Source organism: Canis aureus, chromosome 14 (assembly GCF_053574225.1).
Source record: "Canis aureus isolate CA01 chromosome 14, VMU_Caureus_v.1.0, whole genome shotgun sequence".
In the NCBI taxonomy this organism is placed as follows: domain Eukaryota; kingdom Metazoa; phylum Chordata; class Mammalia; order Carnivora; family Canidae; genus Canis; species Canis aureus.
The window spans coordinates 21784799-21803346 of NC_135624.1; the positions used below are offsets into that span (position 1 = coordinate 21784799).

Consider the following 18548-nt stretch of genomic DNA (forward strand, 5'->3'; position numbering starts at 1 on the left):
TGAGTTTCTGAGATGTGTAGATCTATTTTCATCAAATTTGGGATGTTTTCAACTTTTTTTTGGAGGGGAGCACATTACTTTCTACTCCCTTCTGCCTCTCTTTTTTCTTCTAGTACTCCCATTACATGTATATTGGTATGCATAACAGTATTCCACATTTCTTCTAGGTTCTGTTCATTTTTTTTCATTCTGTTTGTTTTCTGTCCTTTGATTTGCAAAGTCTCTATTAATCTAAATTCCACTTCACTGATTCTTCCAAATTTGTTGGTTCCTCTTGTGAATTTTTCATTTCAGTTATACTTCTCCACCCCAAAGTTTCTATTTGGTTATTTTAAAAACAATTTCTCTTTACTGTTATTCTTTGCTGAGATATTGTCATCATGGCTTTCTTTACTTCCTTAAGTATGGTTTATTTCTTTGAACATATTTATAACAGCTGTTTTGAAGTCTTTGTCCACTAAATTTGACAACTAGCCCTTCTTATAGTTTGTTGCCTACTTTATTTCTATGTATGAGTTACACTTCCCTGTTTCTTTCCATGTTTTTTTTTTTTTTTCCCTTTAATGGGATATTTTAGGTAATATACAGCAGCAAATCTGGGTAATGATTTCTCTTCTCCCTTTTTGGGCCTTTGCGTGAGCATGCACACCTATTTATTTGTTTAGTCATTTGGATATTCTATTTTAAAGGAAATCTAATTCCTTTCTCCCGCTTCTGACAGTGTGAAGCCTCAGTATACACCCAGTCATCCTGGAATGACAGTGGTTTTAACAGGGATTTTTTTTGACCTTCTAATTTTCTGACTTCTCTGTCTCTTTTATATCACACTCAGCTGTTAAACTCTATTAATTGCATGGGATTCTTCTCTTCTTTTTGACAAAGTCCTGGGACATAAATTGCTCCTTGGTTTGATCTAATTAAATGTAGGCAGGGATACTTTGCTCCCAGTCTTTGAAACCTTTTTCTCACATGAGGCGGGGGGCTTTTAGAAGCTATGTGTCTTCCTGATTATTTCTAGTAAACTAGTTGGCCTATGGTTTAGCTTGATCCTTAGAACTACCAGCCCCTCTTAATTTCTTTCTACCAAATCTCCATTGTTCTAGAGAATGCCTTTAGGCTTGAACTTCCTCTCACTCTATTTCAAATAAAGTCAGTTCCTTTGGGGGTGAGCTTCAGAGCTCTCTGTTCTTATTGGCTGCATCACACCCTGCTGGGCAAAATCTATGAGCCACTGATCCAGGTGCTGGACAGTAACAGGGGCCTGTTTATCTTGAAGTGATACCTCTGTTTCCTGAGCAAAGACCTAGGGAGATGTAGTAGCCCCTGTTCTTCTCAGTTTGCCTCTCCTGGCATGGAATCTTCAGTGGTGAGGATAATCAGGGACCCATTATCTTCAGACTACCACGCTTAGAGTAAAACCTCCATCCTATGAATGGAGGCTGGATCCATGAGGATGCACTCATCAAGAACTTAGCCTCTGTAACTTGAAGTTGTACATGATTAGAAATGTTGGCCTGTCACTCCTGGTAAAATACTGTATCCTTTGATTGGGAACTTAGGGGAATGGCAGCTCCGTCTTTTTGGCCACACCTGCCTAGAGTGGAGCTTCTCTCAAGCTCAGCTAGCAAGGAGAGATAGGGAGGGAAAGGGTGATAATTCAAGTGCCATTGATTCTCAATTACTTACATATTTAGTATATTTTAGTGAATAAATATTTCTCCATTTGCTGTATACCCTTAGGACAATTTTCAGGACTTTAAATAGTTGTGTTGTTTTTTAAAATCACTTCTACCAGTTGTGGTTGTTTCATTGGAGAATACGTCTGCCAAACTCTTCACATCTTTCCAAAAGTTATAGCTCCTTTAAAAAAATAGAATTCCATAAGGTAACATTATAATGCTAGTTTTTGTTGTGTTTTCATTGTTGACTTTGATTTTTAAGTTGTAATAATAATTGCTCATAAGGTAGAGAGATGTTATTTTCTCTTGATCAAGTCAACTTGACTCCTCTCAAAAAAAAAAAAACTACCTTACATGCAAATCTGAAAACAGTTGCAGGAAAAAGGAAACAAGTGGGAACAACATTTTATAATGTTATGTACCAATGTTTTTTCTTTATAGTTATAAAAGGCAAACACCAAAACTAAAGTGTAGTTATACTTTATAATGGAAATCAAGCATGTAGGTACTAACTACAAAGCTGAGACCCTCACTTTTATTCTGACCCTACTGTATTTTAATGTGGGTAAGTCACTATGAATACACATCTGAATTGCTGCATCTACTCCATAACAATCTTGTTTTCAACATGGCTTCACTAACTGGGACCACTTCTAGTAGGGCACGTGTGAATTAATAAAAAATGTTATTGTTGTAAAAGCTAACATTTGTTGAGTGCATACACCAAACTCTTTAAAAACTGTTTTAAATGTATCATTTCAATTAATTCTAACAACATTACTATGAGGCAGTTTGGATTATCACTATCCCAATCTTACAGATGAAGCAACTAAGGCACAGAGAGGTTAAGTTACTTGCCTGATATCACAATTTATCAATCAGTGGTGAGACTAGATCTGCATCAAGGCAGGCTAGTTTCTAGAACTTTACTGAAACTTTGTACTATAATAATACTTTAAAATTTTTTTCATTCCATTTCCGAAGAGGCATATAGTAACCTCCTCTAAGAGTGGTGTTTAGGAAAATTTCTCTAAGGGAATTATTCATTCACTTACTCAACAAACTCTCTGAGCACCTATTATAGCCATGAATCTGGACTATTCAATTAAGCATGGAAACTAAACACCTACTTTTTAGGATAAAAGTTGAATCCTCTCAGAATGGAAAATAACTTCATGAGAATCTAAACCCAGGAGTCATGCTGTTAAGCAATAGCTGTGATTGTGGGAAAGGTCTTAAGATTTTAATGAGCATGTACTACAAGCCAGGCACCATGTTAAGCTAAAATGCTTTATGTAAGTAATTTCATGTCCTTCCTCCAAAACCCACAAGTAGTTAAGAGCTCAGGCTGTAAGTCAGCCTTGTGGGGTCTGAATTCCAGTTCCATCAGAGACTAACTTTGTAAATCTTATGTATTATTTAACATCTTTGGACCTTAGTTTCCTTATCTGGAGATTGAAGATAATACTACTTCCTGTAGCAGGTAGGAATGTATTCAAGTAAAGAAATATCTGATAATAGTGGCTTACACAAACCAGGGTTTATTCTTCTACATAACTGAAAACCTGAAAAATGGAGACAGCCTAAGTTAGTTCAGCATTTCCACAAGGTCAGGGCTGGCACCTGGGATGCTTTCAGCCTTTTCTTCAGGGACACAAGGTAGCTGCTGCAATTCGAGACATCATGTCAGTATTTAGGGCAGAAAGAGAAAAGAGAGGGTCAGCCACAAGTGTCCTTTTTGATCAGTAAAACTAAGGCAGAACCAGCAGATTTCTGCTTATGTCTCCATGGCCAGAACTCTGTCATAAATAAATGGGCACTCGAGCTCTAAGTGAAGCTTGAAAAGCAAATATGTAGAAGATACATTTTCACCCGCACAAAATCGGGTTCTACAAGCAAGGGAGGGGTGAACACCTAACAAGTGTCTGCCACACTACTTCATGGGTGGGAGAATTGAGAGAATTTATGCTACAAACTTAACATAATCTGGGGTCCTCATCCAGGGCCAATAGATGTTAGCTATTTTATTTGCCAAGGAAGAGGTTATAAACAGCTTACTTCAAATCATAGTTTCTAACAAGAGAGACAAGATTTAAAGGCAGCCTTGTGGACTCCAAAGCCTACGAGCACTGAGAAATGTATAGAATTGTTGCATCATTATATTTTATGCCTGAAACTAATAGAACACTGATTACTTTTTTAAAAAATTTACTTTATACTTTAATATTTTAAAAAGTCATTAAGGCAACTAGGTAGAGGCATTTAAAGGGTTCTTTTCCTACTGAACAACTTTTCATGCTCTACTTAAGATTCCTGGGTTTTTTTCCTCCATAGATATGCTAAGGTATCCCTCAGGGAGAGCCCCTGCAGTAATTAGTGGAAAAAGAAGTTAAGTAGCCAGTTCTGGTATTAAGTCTTCTGAATCACCAGTCAACTACCTAAGATGCAGCAGAAAGACATCTGCATTTAACAAAAAGCTCTTGTATGTAATAGAAAAATTGCCATGAAGTTCGATTGTTTGATTAAGCATGGAAGCCAAATACTGACCTTTTAGGATAATAGTTGGCTCCTCTCAGAATGGAAAACAACTGCCTGAGAATCAAAACCTGATGTGTAAAGTGTCCCCCCAAAGCAAGATATTCAAAAGATGTTAGAAGTTTTAGCCAGGAAAATAGACATCTCTATTTTTCAGTTATAAAAACTTACCATCACTAATTAAAACCAGGATATTGAAGATGATGCCTCCCCTACTGCATGAAAGAACTTGGTTCCATATTTGCAAGGTGTAAGGAAAACGTGAGGTCTGGTGACCTCATATATAATAACCCTGCACATATAATTACTGTGTACAGAGGTGTCTGGAGAGCAGATTTTTAATCAATGCCAGGAAAAGCCTGTATTACATTAATAGAAAATTTAGAACACATGGTTCCAAGTCTGTTTGCTTAACCATAAAATGAGCAGAGTATTGCTGACTTGACTTCTTCCCATAGGGTGAAAGAGCAAATGATAAGTTTCATGAAGACACAATCTATGTCCACAAAGTATCGATGGTAATGCTTGTTATTCTTGAGGAATTCAAGGACAATCAACTTTGACCTGGCCAAGTAGGAATATGAAACTGACAATCATAGCAACAACCAACCACCCTCACAACAAACCATTTACCACTGCCATCATCATTTCATAAAAGGATGTTTTAAACACCAAGCTATTAGGATGGACATACTCATTATCAGAGTAAAAGGCAGTACTTGACATGGAATGAGTTTTACTAAAGTCTTACTGCTTCTTCCTAATTTTTCTTGTTCAATATGCACAAATGAACATTTAGGTCACAGAGTCTGTCCTGGCATTGTTTTCTCCAAGGGACTTTCTGGACACTGGGTTTCAAGGACAAGAGGGCTCTTGGGTGTAGGATTACAGGCTGGGACCAGGAGTTTCAGGATACAAGTAATTAAAAATCCTTACTAGGAAATTTTTACAATGTTCATCTATAATTAGAGCAGAGAAATTTGGCAAAGCTTCCCCCATGAGCCTCAAGGACTGTCTTAAAGTATCTCAACAGTTTGTTTAGGCTACAGGTTCAAGTACCTTAGATATTCATTTTAACTCTATTACTAGAACCTAGACACCTTGAAGGCAGGGGACATACATCCAACACTATCTACTGACTTGGTGTGAGCTTGATTTTTGTTGAGTCTGTGAAAGTTCTAAAAGCCAGTCATAGCAGCTGATGAACATCACTGTGAGCTGGTCTCAGCGAAAAGTTGGGTCTGTCCAAAGAGATAAGAAAAGAGAAAACGATTTACTATCAACTGAAAATTTTTATGTTCACATACCTAACTACATAACGTCTCATGCATAGGCTGAGCATTGGCAGATATTCTAAAGCTGAAATATAAGTTCTCTCTAGAAAATTCAAATAAAACCAATCACGGCTACCCATATTTAAAAACTGAAATAAGGACTTTATAACCTAGATTTTCTTACACAGGTGACCTTCTCTAGGTATTTACTGTATAATGGTAACTGAATGATCACAGGAGATTGGCAGCAGGCAGGAAACTTTGAGACAGTCTTATCCAGTCTTCTCATTTTTCAAGGAAATTGATCCCAGTGAGGTTGGGTGATTTATTTGAGGCCACCACAAGAGATACTGATTAAGAAATTGGGACATAAAACTGGTTTCCTGTTTTCCAGAACCATGATCTCTCCACAGTATTACTGACTCTCTGGCTGATAAAAACACCTTCTGCTTTCATATTTAATTCAATAGAAACAACCCATGGTTAGTGCCAAGAGTGACTTAAAGTGGCATTAGTTAGTTAAGGGACAATAAGCATCATAAACAGGATAATGATGTGACCTCCGCCCTCAGTGAGTCATAATCAAATGGGAAGGACTTCACACACCCAAGTAACATGTTTTTGGGGTAAAAGTTTATCTTAAGAAATAATAAAGTTCTGAAATTTTTCAACCCACCCAAGTTGCTGAGTTTTTTTCTCTTTCCTACTATATTTTTAATATCTAACATGTGCATGTTACAGACTATCTGGTATAGGCATCTAAATATCCCTGTTGAAAAGAAAGTCCTTTAGTGCTTACTTCTCAATGCTTGAAAGTAGGAATGAAATAACATACTTTATGCAATTCTCCTTTGTATAAAACTCTGCTGCACATCAATCTATACCCTGGCATGCAAACTTGTAACTATAACACCAATCAAATTAAGGATGTCACTTATGTGAATACTCATCAGCGTTATCCTGGTCAATGTTCCAAATACCATCATAGTAAAAGCACTGAAGGATACAAATGAACCTAAAAAAACTATATGAGCACTCCATGAGGTGCTCATGCAATGAGAAAGGAATGAAAGAAGTAAATCTGAATGGTGTGATCTTTGAGGACAGGTACTCTGTCTTGTTGACTATATTATCATAGTCCTAGAACATGAGAAAATAACAGGCATTCAAAAATATTGTATTCATGAGTGAAAGAGAAGGAGGAAGGGAGGGAGAAAGAGATAGAGGTTGTATGACTAGAAACTGAAAAATCCAAATATCCAAGGAAGTATTTTAGTGGACTCTCAGTGTAAGATACAACTTCCGTAGGCAGGAAAAATTCTGTAGAAAAGGGAAAAGTATTCTAGGCAGGAATACTTGGGCCCTTGCTTTCTACAGCCATGTAGGCTGCACACTGTACTACTCTAGAGAGGGCTCTCCACATGGACTCCAGCAACTCCTAGAAGGAGAAAGACCATAAAGTTTATTGCATAGGTGCTGGATGTCTGCTAAATATATTTATAGCTTATCAATTATGATTGGCTTGGCTGACTAAATTCTTTAAGAAGATAATTTGGGTAGAAGTGTTGGTAGAAATAAGAGGCGGTTCTAGAAATGACAAGTCTGGGTTAAAATTTTGACTTCCACTTAGCTGCATAAACTAAATGCAAGCTCACTGAGAGCAAAAATTGTGTCTGTCTTGTTCATGAATTTATCTCGGTGCCTATCACATAGAATGTACTTACAAAATAGTGGATGATAAATTTTAATCATACAAAGCATGTAATAGTTTCCTCATCTGTTAAAAAAAAAGATACAGACACTCATTTCACAGGGTACAATGAGTATGAAACAAGAAAATGCACATTTGGTACGTAGCACAGTGTCAGGCTTAATGAGTAGGAGCTGTGATTAGAAACAATAAGGCTTTGTTTTGTCTTGAATGGGAATTTTCATCTAATTTTAATTAGAGATTTTTAATAATCTTCTCTCTTATACACTGAGAGGTAGTAATGAGAGTCTGGAGTGAACAGTCAGCCCGAGGATTCTCAAGCCGTATAGTACCCACTCCTAGGGGGGCACTGAACATAGCCAGGAATTTGATTGTTCCAATGACGGGGCCTGGTTAGTGTGCTGGGACCAGTGTCAAACGTCTAGTAATACGTTACGTGGGACAGTCCTACACAAAATACCCCAACCACCCCATTGTGCTCCTATTGAGAAGCACAGTGTAATCTTGAGAAGTAATGAAGTCTACTCTTTTCCTGCCACCTTTCACTTTAAAACATTACGTATACAACTTTATGAAAAGTATTTGCAAGTAAAATTTGACTTATCCCTATTTTGTTGTCCCACACACATGTAGACAAAAAAGTATCAGGTTACTCTTTACGATTGCATGGAAGTAAAAATTCTCGTGCAATAGTAAATCAAACAGAAAACATGGCACTAAAAGCAGAAAATGTGTTTGCAAAAAGCATTAAGGATTTTTATCTTGTCAAAGAAGCAACCAAGACTTTTCTTCAGAGACTGAAAGAAAGCTATTCAGAAGAACTCTTATTTTCCTGCTTTCATGTATTGTCTCTTTCTGGCCCTGTATTCCACATAGAAAACATCTGTGTCCCGTTAAGATTTTAGTTCCCCTGCTGAGCAACAGTCTTGCCAGTCTCAAGTCTAAGTCTGCTTATTCCTTTGCAAAAAAGGAAGACAGAGGAACAATGATAAAAGAGCAAGGCACTGAAGAAAAGGGATAAAGAGCTTAAAATTGATAAGGCCAAAGATCTAGAACAGGGATTTTCCAAGTAGAGTGCTTGTGTACTCCAAAGAGCATACAAGAGATAGAAAAAAAGACCATTAGAGCCTCTTCTTACATTTATCTATCTACATATTAATGAACATTGAGATCGCCTCCTGAATCCTGTGTCAGACAATATTGTGAGGTATTTCATAGCATCAAGGGATTGGGGGCAGTGGTATCCTCACTCATTCCTCTATCTTGACATATTGCAACTTATATGTGTCCAGTTAAATGGACCTATGGGTTATATTACCTGGTTTTAACTAAACCAAACACCACAAAGTAGACAATGGGCTTTCAAAGATTTCTACAAAACACATTGGACTGAAGACAACATCAATCATGCAAGCATATGCAAAGAGCTGAAAAAGAGCTAAGCCAATGCTTGTTTCACAGCATGAGCTATACCAAAGCCACACTGCAAGATAGAAACATGACGACCAGTTGCCTAAGTCGGTGCTGTCCGACGGGACTGATGATGAAAACATTCTAGAATGGTGCTGTCCAACGCAGTAGTCACCACCCAAATAAAGTTATTAAACTTTTGAAGTGCAGCTTGTGACACTGAGAAAGTAAATTTTTATTATTTAAATTTAAACAGCCACGTGTGGTTAGTAGCTATTATATTGGACAGTGCAAGTCTAAGAAGTAACAAATAGAGCCAAGTTCTTAGGTTTGAATACAAATGCTGCCACTTACAAGCTGTGTGACCTTTACCTTAACTTTTCCATGCTTCAATTTCTTCATCATAATCATACTGCCTCTGTCATATAGTCGTTAAGATTAAGTTAGATAATGCATAAAAAGTACTTAGAATATTGCACAATACATAGGACATTTTTATTAGCCCCAATCAGATCAGGAAGAAAAAAAGAAATTATTAATTTGAAATACAAGTTGACAAAATGCTTGTTACTAACAAACCTTGAACAAAGTTTATATTGGGTTTTAAAATACTAAATAGTATGAAGGTATCACACATTTCAGGACAATTACAAAAAATTAATTTCATCTTTATCCTTCCTTTATACTTTTATGATGAATATGGTAGCTATTAATCCAACAACTATATAATCACTTTAAATGTGAATGACATTATATATACCACAGAAAAGACAAAGATTGTCAGCAAAAATATAAAAACCACCACCCACGACCAAAGTATGTTATGTATTAATATATACTCATAAATATACACATATTAGATATATGCACTTTTAAAAAAAATAATAGAGTGAGTTTGAGATTATTGGGCAACCCAAGAGAAATGTTTATTCTAGCAAAATTAAAACAAAAAACAGTGCTGGGTATATCAGCATTCAATTACTATGTTTAAGTCATGTAAATAATTAGAGTTAAAATACATATATTTTTTAAGGATCATTGTTTGCCAGGAAACTTTACTCCAAGTCACAATACCCCAGGGCTGTGTGGGTCCCTCAGTTGGTTAAGCATCCAACTCTTGGTTTTCTGCTTAGGTCATGATCTCAGGGTCCTGGGATCAAGACCCAGGTAAGGATCTGTGCTCAGCAGGGAGTCTGCTAGAGACTGTCCTTCTCCTGGTCTCCCTCTGCTCTTCCCCTGCTTGTTCTTTATCTCTAAATAAAATATTTTTTAAAAAGTCACAATACTCCATGATGAACAGGGGAGGTTCTCAATAACTAACTATATTTTGTTTTTTGTTTTTTTTTTTTTTTTTTTTAAATTTTTTTTTTTATTTATTTATTATGAGAGTCTCACAGAGAGAGAGAGAGAGAGGCAGAGACACAGGCAGAGGGAGAAGCAGGCTCCATGCACCGGGAGCCTGACGTGGGATTCGATCCCGGGTCTCCAGGATCGCGCCCTGGGCCAAAGGCAGGCGCCAAACCGCTGCGCCACCCAGGGATCCCCACTATATTTTGTTTTAAGTGGTAAGTGTATTCTTAAGGTCTGATCATTAAGGGATTATTAATAAATTCTCTAGAATAATTGGTTGAGAAACCTCTATTTCAGTAATAAAATAGTCCAAATCATATAAACATCAAGGTAACATTAAAAATCACATATATGGAATAGAATTTTCCGAAATGATAGTAGGTGTTTCTTAGTTTTTCATGGAAGTGACAGGAGTTCCAGAGCCAATTAAGTTTGGGAAAATATCGTGTTAAACAGATTTCTTTACTGTAGAACTTCTTGGAACTTGTGAGAGGCCTCTGACAGTTAAGTGAAATTCTAAGAGGGCATGTACAGTTTCTCGATGATCTCCAATCATAAAATCCTCACTTTTTTTACAGCACCCAATTAAAGAAAAAAACATTTCTTTTTGTAAGGCTAGGTCCTCAGTTAGTTCTTCTCTTTTCTAAGAACTTCCTTTGTATGTCTGCTCCTAAGCTTTATAGTAGTCACCCTTTGGGTCTTTATCATTGCTCCCTTTGACCTCTCTCCAAATAGTCCTCCATTAAGTGCATACATCTTTTTTCTAAAATCCTGAGGTGAGGAAAATGAATTTTATCTCCTCAAAAAGTAGTTTATAAGTGATCAAAATACACTCACGGCTTAGAAGGATTATAATTCTATTAGTACATCTTCCTTCTTCACAAATATTCCCACGTGGTCTTCCTCCAGTGTCCCAGTAATGCTGCGCATCACCATAGTTCATTTGTCAAAACTAAGAAACTGACACTGGTGCATTAACGAAAACTCCAGAATGCACTTCAGTTTCACTAGTTTTTTCACTGATGTTCTTCTTCTCTGGCAGGATCCAATCCAGAAAAACTCACTGTGGTGTTGTCATGTCTTCCTTGTCTACTCTGATGGGACAGTCTCTGTCATTTTGTTTTTGAAAGATTTAATGGCTTTAAGGAGTAATGGTCAGGAATTTTGTAGTGTCCCTAGATTGAGTTTGTCTAATGTAGACTGGGTAGGCTGGCACTGTGGGGTTTTATACCCACACAGGTGCCCTTCTCATCACATCATACTAATGAGGACATATTAACATGACTTAACCACCAGTGCTGTTTACCATGGTCACTTGGTTAATGGAGTGTCTGTTAAGCTTTCACTGGAAAGTTTCTATCTTCCCCTTCTCATACTCTATTCTTTGGAAGTGAGTCACTAAGTCTAGCTTACACTCAAAGGTAGGGTGTTAGAAGCTGAGAGCTTTGAAAGGACAGTCCTACTTGGGCTGGAGCACATCTGGTATGAAGAAATTTCATTTATTTACAGTAGAAAGTTAGAAGCAGAAGAGATGAGTTTAGGAGAGGAAGATGGGAAAAACAGCTTTCCAGCTATTTACCAGACAAGGATTTCATTTTAAAGATGATACTTTGATCAAACTTTTTAAGGACTTTGTAAGACTTTGGTAATAAGGTAACTTCTCCATTCTCTCCTTGAGAATCACCTCCCAAAAATAAGGAGACAAGAAACAGATATTGTAAACTTCAAAGAAGTTGAAGAAATTTGAAACACATATCCACGACCAATGAGGAAAGGCTGCCAAAGGCAGAGAGAAGCAAGGTGAGATGTTCAGAGATGAAGCCATTCCTGCAGCTCTCAGGCCAATTCAGCAAGAGAAAGAAGTCAGACAAAAACAATAAATTACAAAATTCAATTTACAAACATTAGAAAAGAGGTAATAAAATTATCATCATTTACAGATACTTTTAAGGAAAACCGAAGAAACACATTTAAAATCTTGCAAATAGTGAGAATTTAGTAATATAGTTGTGAAGGCTAATTTTAGGTGTCAACTTGACTGGGCCAAGGGATGCCCAGAAAGCTGGTTAAACATTATTTTTGGGTGTATCTATTAGGGTGTTTAGGGAAGAGATTAACATTTAACTTGGTGGAATAGAGTAAAGCAGATGGCGCTCCCTGCTGTGGATGGGCCTCATTCAAACTGCTGAGGGTGCCTCAACAGAGCAACAGGTATAGGAAGGTTGAATCCCTTCTCTGTCTGATGGAGACACAGGGGACATGGATCTTCTGCCTTTATAGTCTTGGTGCTCAGGATTTCAGACCCAGACTAGAATCTATGCTGTAGGCTCTCTTGGTCTCAGGCCTTTAAGCTACACCACTGGCTTTGCTGGGTTTCTACCATGCAGGCAGCAGACTGTAGAACCTCTTAGCTTTCAAAACTGTCAATATCTTATAACAAATATATAGATATAGATATAGATATATCTATATCTATATCTATATATTTCTCGAGAACTCTGATTAATGCAGTACCTAAGCACAAAGTCAGCATAAAATAATAACCTTACAATGAAAAGACATCATTCATAGAATACCAAACAAAAACATAAGCTATAATCAAGTTAAAAATAAATTCTGGGGGGATCCCTGGGTGGCTCAGCAGTTTAGCACCTGCCTTCAGCCCAGGGGGTGATCCTGAAGACCCAGGATCGAGTCCCACATCAGGATGCCTGCATGGAGACTGCTTCTCCCTCTGCCTGTGTCTCTGCTTCTCTCTTTGTGTGTCTCTCACGAATAAAAAATAAAATCTTCAAAAAAAAAAAAAAGAAATTCTGTACTGATAGTCATATTGATCTCACTAATACAAATAATGAACATCAAGATACTAATTCTCAATGGGGAAAAACTGAGAGCTTTTACCCTAAGATCAGGAACATGACAGGAATGCTGACTCTCACCACTTTTGTTCAACACAGTACTATAAGTCCTAGCCTTAACAATCAGACAACAAAAAGAAATAAAAGGCATTCAAATTGGCAAAGAAGTCAAACTCTCCTTCTTTGCAGTCACATGATACTGTATATAGAAAACCCAAGACTCCACCTCAAAATGCTAGAACTCATAAAGCAATTCAGCAATGTGGCAGGATGCAAAATCAATGCACAGAAATCAGTGCACTGATTTCAGATGCACACTAACAATGAGACTGAAGAAAGAGAAATTAAGGAATCAATCCCATTTATAATTGTACCCAAAACCATAAAATACCTAGTTATAAACCTAACTAAAGAGGTAAAGGATCTATACTCTAAAAACTACAGAACACTTATGAAAGAAATGGAGGAAGACATGAGATGGAAAAACATTACAGGCTTATGGATTGAAATAATAAATATTGTGAAAATATCTGTGCTACCCAGAGCAATTCACACATTAAACGCAATCCCTATTGAAATACCATGGACTTTTTTCACAGAATTGGAACAAATAATCTTAAGATATGTATGGAACCAGAAAAGACCTGGAATAGCAGAGGAATGCTGAAAAAGAAAACCAAAGCTGGAAGCATCACAATGCCTGACCTCAAGCTATATTAAAAAGCTGTGATCATCAAGAGAGTATGGTACTGGCACAAAAACAGATACAAAGATCAATGGAACAGAATAGAGAACCCAGAAATGGACCCTCAACTCTATGGATAACTTATTTTCGACAAAGTAGGAAAGAATATCCAATGGAAAAAGGACAGTCTCTTCAACAAATGATGTTGGGAAAACTGAATAGCCACATGCAGTAGAATGAAAGTGGACCATTCTCTTACACCATATACAAAGATAAACTCAAAATGGTTGAAATATCTAAATGTGAGACAAGAATCCATCAACATCCTAGAGGAGAATACAAGCAACATTTTTGAACTTGGCCACAGCAACTTCTTGCAAGATACATCTATGAAGGCAAAGAAAATAAAAGCAAAAATGAACTATTGGGACTTCATCAAGTTAAAAAGCTTCTGTACAACCAAGGAAATAGTCAACAAAACTAAAAGGCAACCTACAGAATGGGAGAAGATACTTGCAAATGACATAGCAGATAAAGGGCTAGTATCCAAGATCTATAAAGAACTCATCAAACTCAACACCCAAGAAACAAACAATCCAGTCATGAAATGGGCAGAAGACACGAACAGACATTTCTCCAAAGACCTACACATGGCCAAAAAACACATGAAAAAATGTTCCACATCACTTGTCATCAGGGAAATACAAATTAAGACCACAATGAGATACCACTTTACACCAGTTAGAATGGCTAAAATTAACAAAACAGGAAACAACAAATGTGGCAAGGATGCAGAGAAGGGGAATCCTCTTGCACTGTTGGTGGGAATGCAAGCTGGTGCAGCCACTCTGGAAAACAGTATGGATGCTCCTCAAGAAGTTAAAAATAAAGGAGTTACCCAATGACCCAACAATTGCACTACTCGGTATTTACCCCCAGATAGAGATGTAGTGAAACGACAGAATGCCTGCTCCCCAATGTTCAAAGCAGCAATGTCCACAATAGTCAAACTGTGGAAGGAGCCATGATGTCCCTCAACAGATGAATGGATAAAGAAGATGTGGTCTCTATATACAATGGAGTATTACTCAGCTATCAGAAAGGACAAATACCTACCATTTACTTTGATGTGAATGGAACTGGAGGGTATTATGCTGAGTGAAGTAAGTCAATTAGAGAAAGACAATTATCATGTGTGGAATATAAGAAATAGTGAATGGGACTATAAGGGAAAGGAGGGAAAACTGAGTGGGGAAAAATCAGAGAGGAAGACAAACCATGAGAGACTTCTAACTCTGGGAAACAAACAAAGAGAGGTGGGGGGATGGGGTAACTGGGTAATGGGCATTAAGGATGGCACATGATGAGATGAGCACTGGGTGTTACTGTATGCTAGCAAACTGAATTTAAATAAAATATTTTTTAAAATACCAATTCTAAGTTAACTCTTGAGTTAACACACAATCAATACCAACTACAAAAACAATTTCGTGGAGAGCTAAAAACCCTGGTTCTAATATTTGTATAGAAAGATAAACCCTCGGGAATGCCTGGGTGGCTCATTGGTTGAGTGTCTGCCTTTGGCTCAGGGCGTGATCCCAGGGTTCAGGATCCAGTCTCACATCGGGGTCCCTGTGAGGAGCCTGTTTCTTCCTCTGCCTGTGTCTCTGCCTCTCTGTGTATCTCATGAATAAATAAAATCTTAAAAAAAAAAAAGAAAAAGAAAAAGAAACACTGAAAAAGGCAAAATTACAGAGATGGAAAACCTTCAGTGGAAGGTAGGGGATGGGTGGTGGAGGGGCAGCCACAGTGAATTTTTCGGTGATGAAACTGGTGGTAGGAGATTCAAGTCCAAGCATTTGTCAAACCCCTAAAAACTGATACAAAGTGAGATTTATTGTATATAAATTAATAAGTCAACTAGAAAAAGAAAGTAACACATAAGAATAGCAAAAAGATGATGAAAAGTAATGTAAGGAGACTTGCTCTACTGTATCAAAATATACCACAGTGCTACCATGATCTAATTGGCATGGTACGGACAGATGAGCGGACAGAGCCATGAGACCAGCCACAAAGTCCAGAAATGGACCCAGAAAATAAAGGAATTTAGTATGCTACACCTGAAATCTAAAGAGAAAAGAGATGGAGTTTTATCCTTTTTTTTTTTTTTTTTAACTTTTCATCTCTACATCCAACATGGGGCTCGAACTCACAAGCCCGAGATCAAGAGTTGCATGCTGTAGCAAACAAATCAGCCAGGCACTCCCAAAAGACAGTATTTTAAATACATAGTGTTGGGTAGCATTCTGGAAGGGAAAAAAAAAAAAAGGTTGGATCTCTACCTCCTATTTTCTATCAAAATAAATTCCAGATGGATTCTAGTTGGATAGTAACCTGAAACATAAAACTTTAAAACCAACAGAAAAAAAATGGGAGAATTCCTTTATAGTCACAGAGTAAGACCTTTGTTATTATACACAAAATGTATATACTCTAAAAGATAAACTACACCAAAATTAAACATTCCTACAAATACCGTTTGTTAAAAAAAAATGTCTATACTGTATAGCTGCATGTACAGACTAGCTCTGGAGAGACACACATAATACTGCCAAGAGTGACTGCTTCTGGGGAAAGAGACTGGGAGACTTCCACTAGAACCTGGTGTTGTTTGTGTATAATTACATATTTACATAGTTCAAAAATATGAATAATTCCTGTGTTGTCTGCTCTTACCCATCAGCTTAAATAACTGAAGGCTTGCCATAAAAAAGTTCCTCAGAAAAAACATCCAATATAAATATCCAATTTAGAAATATCTATGTAACACATAGTTCCTAGAACAACACGGGATATAAAAGATGAGCTTAAGTTATATAGGTAGCTATTATTTATCACCATCTTCTTAACAACACTTAATGATTATTTGGAAATATATCTTTCTATTTTCAAAGTTGGGAATTCTACGTATGGTATCACACTGCAGCACACTGTAACATAAAATATTCCATTTTCCAAAAATAATTTCAGCAGGCCAACACTAAATTAATTGGAATCGAAATAACTGCCATTTAGGCCCTTCAACATCTCATCACATTCCCTTTTGCCCTGAGACTCCAAGTCAGCTGCACTGTTTCACAACTCTTGAACATCCCCCTTGCTTTCTTCCGTATTTTTTTTAAAAACACTGTTTCTTCTTCTGAAAGAACTTTCCCCACCTCTATTGAAATCATTCTTACTATCAAGGCCAGCTCAAATCCCGCCTATCCACAAAGCTTGCAGAGATTTGTGGACAGGTACATTATATACATACACAAAGAGAAAGGTAACAAAGATATAAAAGATACAAAGGCAGAATAGTCAATTTAAAAACTTATTTATTAAACAAGTTAAATGCAACTAAAAGTTTATTTAAAAGTCCAACATTATTGGATCCCTTTGAAACATCTATTCTGGAAGAAATACTTTGTCAAACTAATGATAAGAGAAATGATAAAAATAGAACAGGTATGAAAAACACTTTTAAACAAACAAACAAACAATAAAGCACATGATAAATTCAGAAATAAAAATAAAAACACACAAATTATTTAAATATGAAACCAAAATGTTTCATGTATTTTTAAATGTTTCTGGTGTACTCACATGACGGCTGACTTGTCCGTGTTAGTAAAAAGGTATTGGACTTCGTGTTTTACTGAAATAATTTTAGATTATGAGTGGGGTATGTAAATTGTCTACATCAGCGAACATATTCTATATATGAACATATTCACTTATACTTAATGAAAAAAAAGAATTTATAATTTGAACATCTTGATTTGAGAACTGTGGATTTGAGAGTCCTATTAAATTCCAACATCATAATCACCAAATGTACTATCAAAAATGCTATTTCAAAAACATTTTTTTTTAAAAGAGCTGCTTCTGAAAATTTCAGTATTTTAGGGCAAAAGAAAATAACCATGTATTCTTGTTCACAACTCCTGATGTTTAGCCTCTATGGTTAAAACAAAAAAAAATACCATGTAATAAAGATTCCTATAGAAAAGCCTAGGTCTTTCTCGGTGGTTCCAAATAGTGTTATACAACATTTCACCGGAATAATGGTTTCACCACTGCTCTGGCAGTAGCTTGTTTAAAACATAACTTTGCCCTGTAACATCCATCGAAGACTACAACATAATTGAAATTGGCAGTACACATGAAGACCATGATGTGAATGGGAACTGCTTGTGGCATGAGGGCCTCTGTGAAGCTGTGTGTGTGTGCGCGCGCGCGCGTGCACCTGCACGCACGCGCTCTGAGGAGAAAACAGGATGAAATGGTTTATCCAGAACTATAAAACATTTTTCTAACTAGATCTCAATTGCATAAATAACATAAATCAAGTGTTTAGAACTTCCATGGATTCTGAATTTCTATGAGAAAGGCAACTATTTTTTTTGTCTGTTTTCTTTTATCATTCTTTACAGAGGACAAGCTTTAGCTGTACTCTCCTGGACACTGAGGGAAAGGTCTCGTTTGTCCCCTCCTCAGTCAGAAAGAGAAGGGGAGTGAACAGACCTGCCACTGGCGGGGCTGGAGAAGCTGAAGGGCTCTTTGTCCTTCTCTTTACCATCGTGCTTGTGCTTATGCTTGTGCTTATGTTTGTGCTTCTTCTTCTTTTTCTTGTGCTCGTGGTGATGGTGGTGATGGTGGTCACTGTGTTTGGAGGACACGGGCTCCTTTGTAAACACTGATAGTGGAGCTGCAGCAACTGGATGCATACTCATCTCCAATGGTGACTGTTCTTTACCTTCAAGATTAAAAACACCCAAATGAAATCCTGCTGATAACAAGGTCAGTGAGATGAACATAAGAGGGAGCTGGTGACAGCACAGGGGAGGGACCCTAAGGGTTTAACACCTCCAAGAGCATAACACGGAATGGGAAAAGGATCTGAATAAGACATTCCATTAATCACACACAGTAAGTGCTCAGCACTGTGGCCAGAAAACTGAATACTTCAATTCCTCAGTTTATACCAATTATGATATATAC

General features: G+C 37.1%; 1 protein-coding gene across 5 annotated transcripts in view; it reads right to left on the reverse strand.

Moving 5' to 3' along the window:
* Window positions 1-529: 529 nt before the first annotated feature.
* Window positions 530-18548, reverse strand: part of TAF2 (TATA-box binding protein associated factor 2) — a 100421-nt gene continuing 82402 nt past the window's right edge. For 2 of the 5 annotated variants that reach the window (XM_077847072.1, XM_077847068.1), the window contains 2 exons: window positions 18072-18303; window positions 4537-5455 (listed from right to left, as the gene is read on the reverse strand). In XM_077847072.1, the coding sequence (XP_077703198.1) occupies window positions 5404-5455; window positions 18072-18303 (284 nt within the window). In that variant the 3' untranslated portion in view covers window positions 4537-5403. Of the gene's footprint in view, window positions 1861-4536; window positions 5456-16865; window positions 18304-18548 lie in introns of those variants that run through there. The other 3 variants (XM_077847073.1, XM_077847071.1, XM_077847069.1) reach the window with 2 other exon arrangements.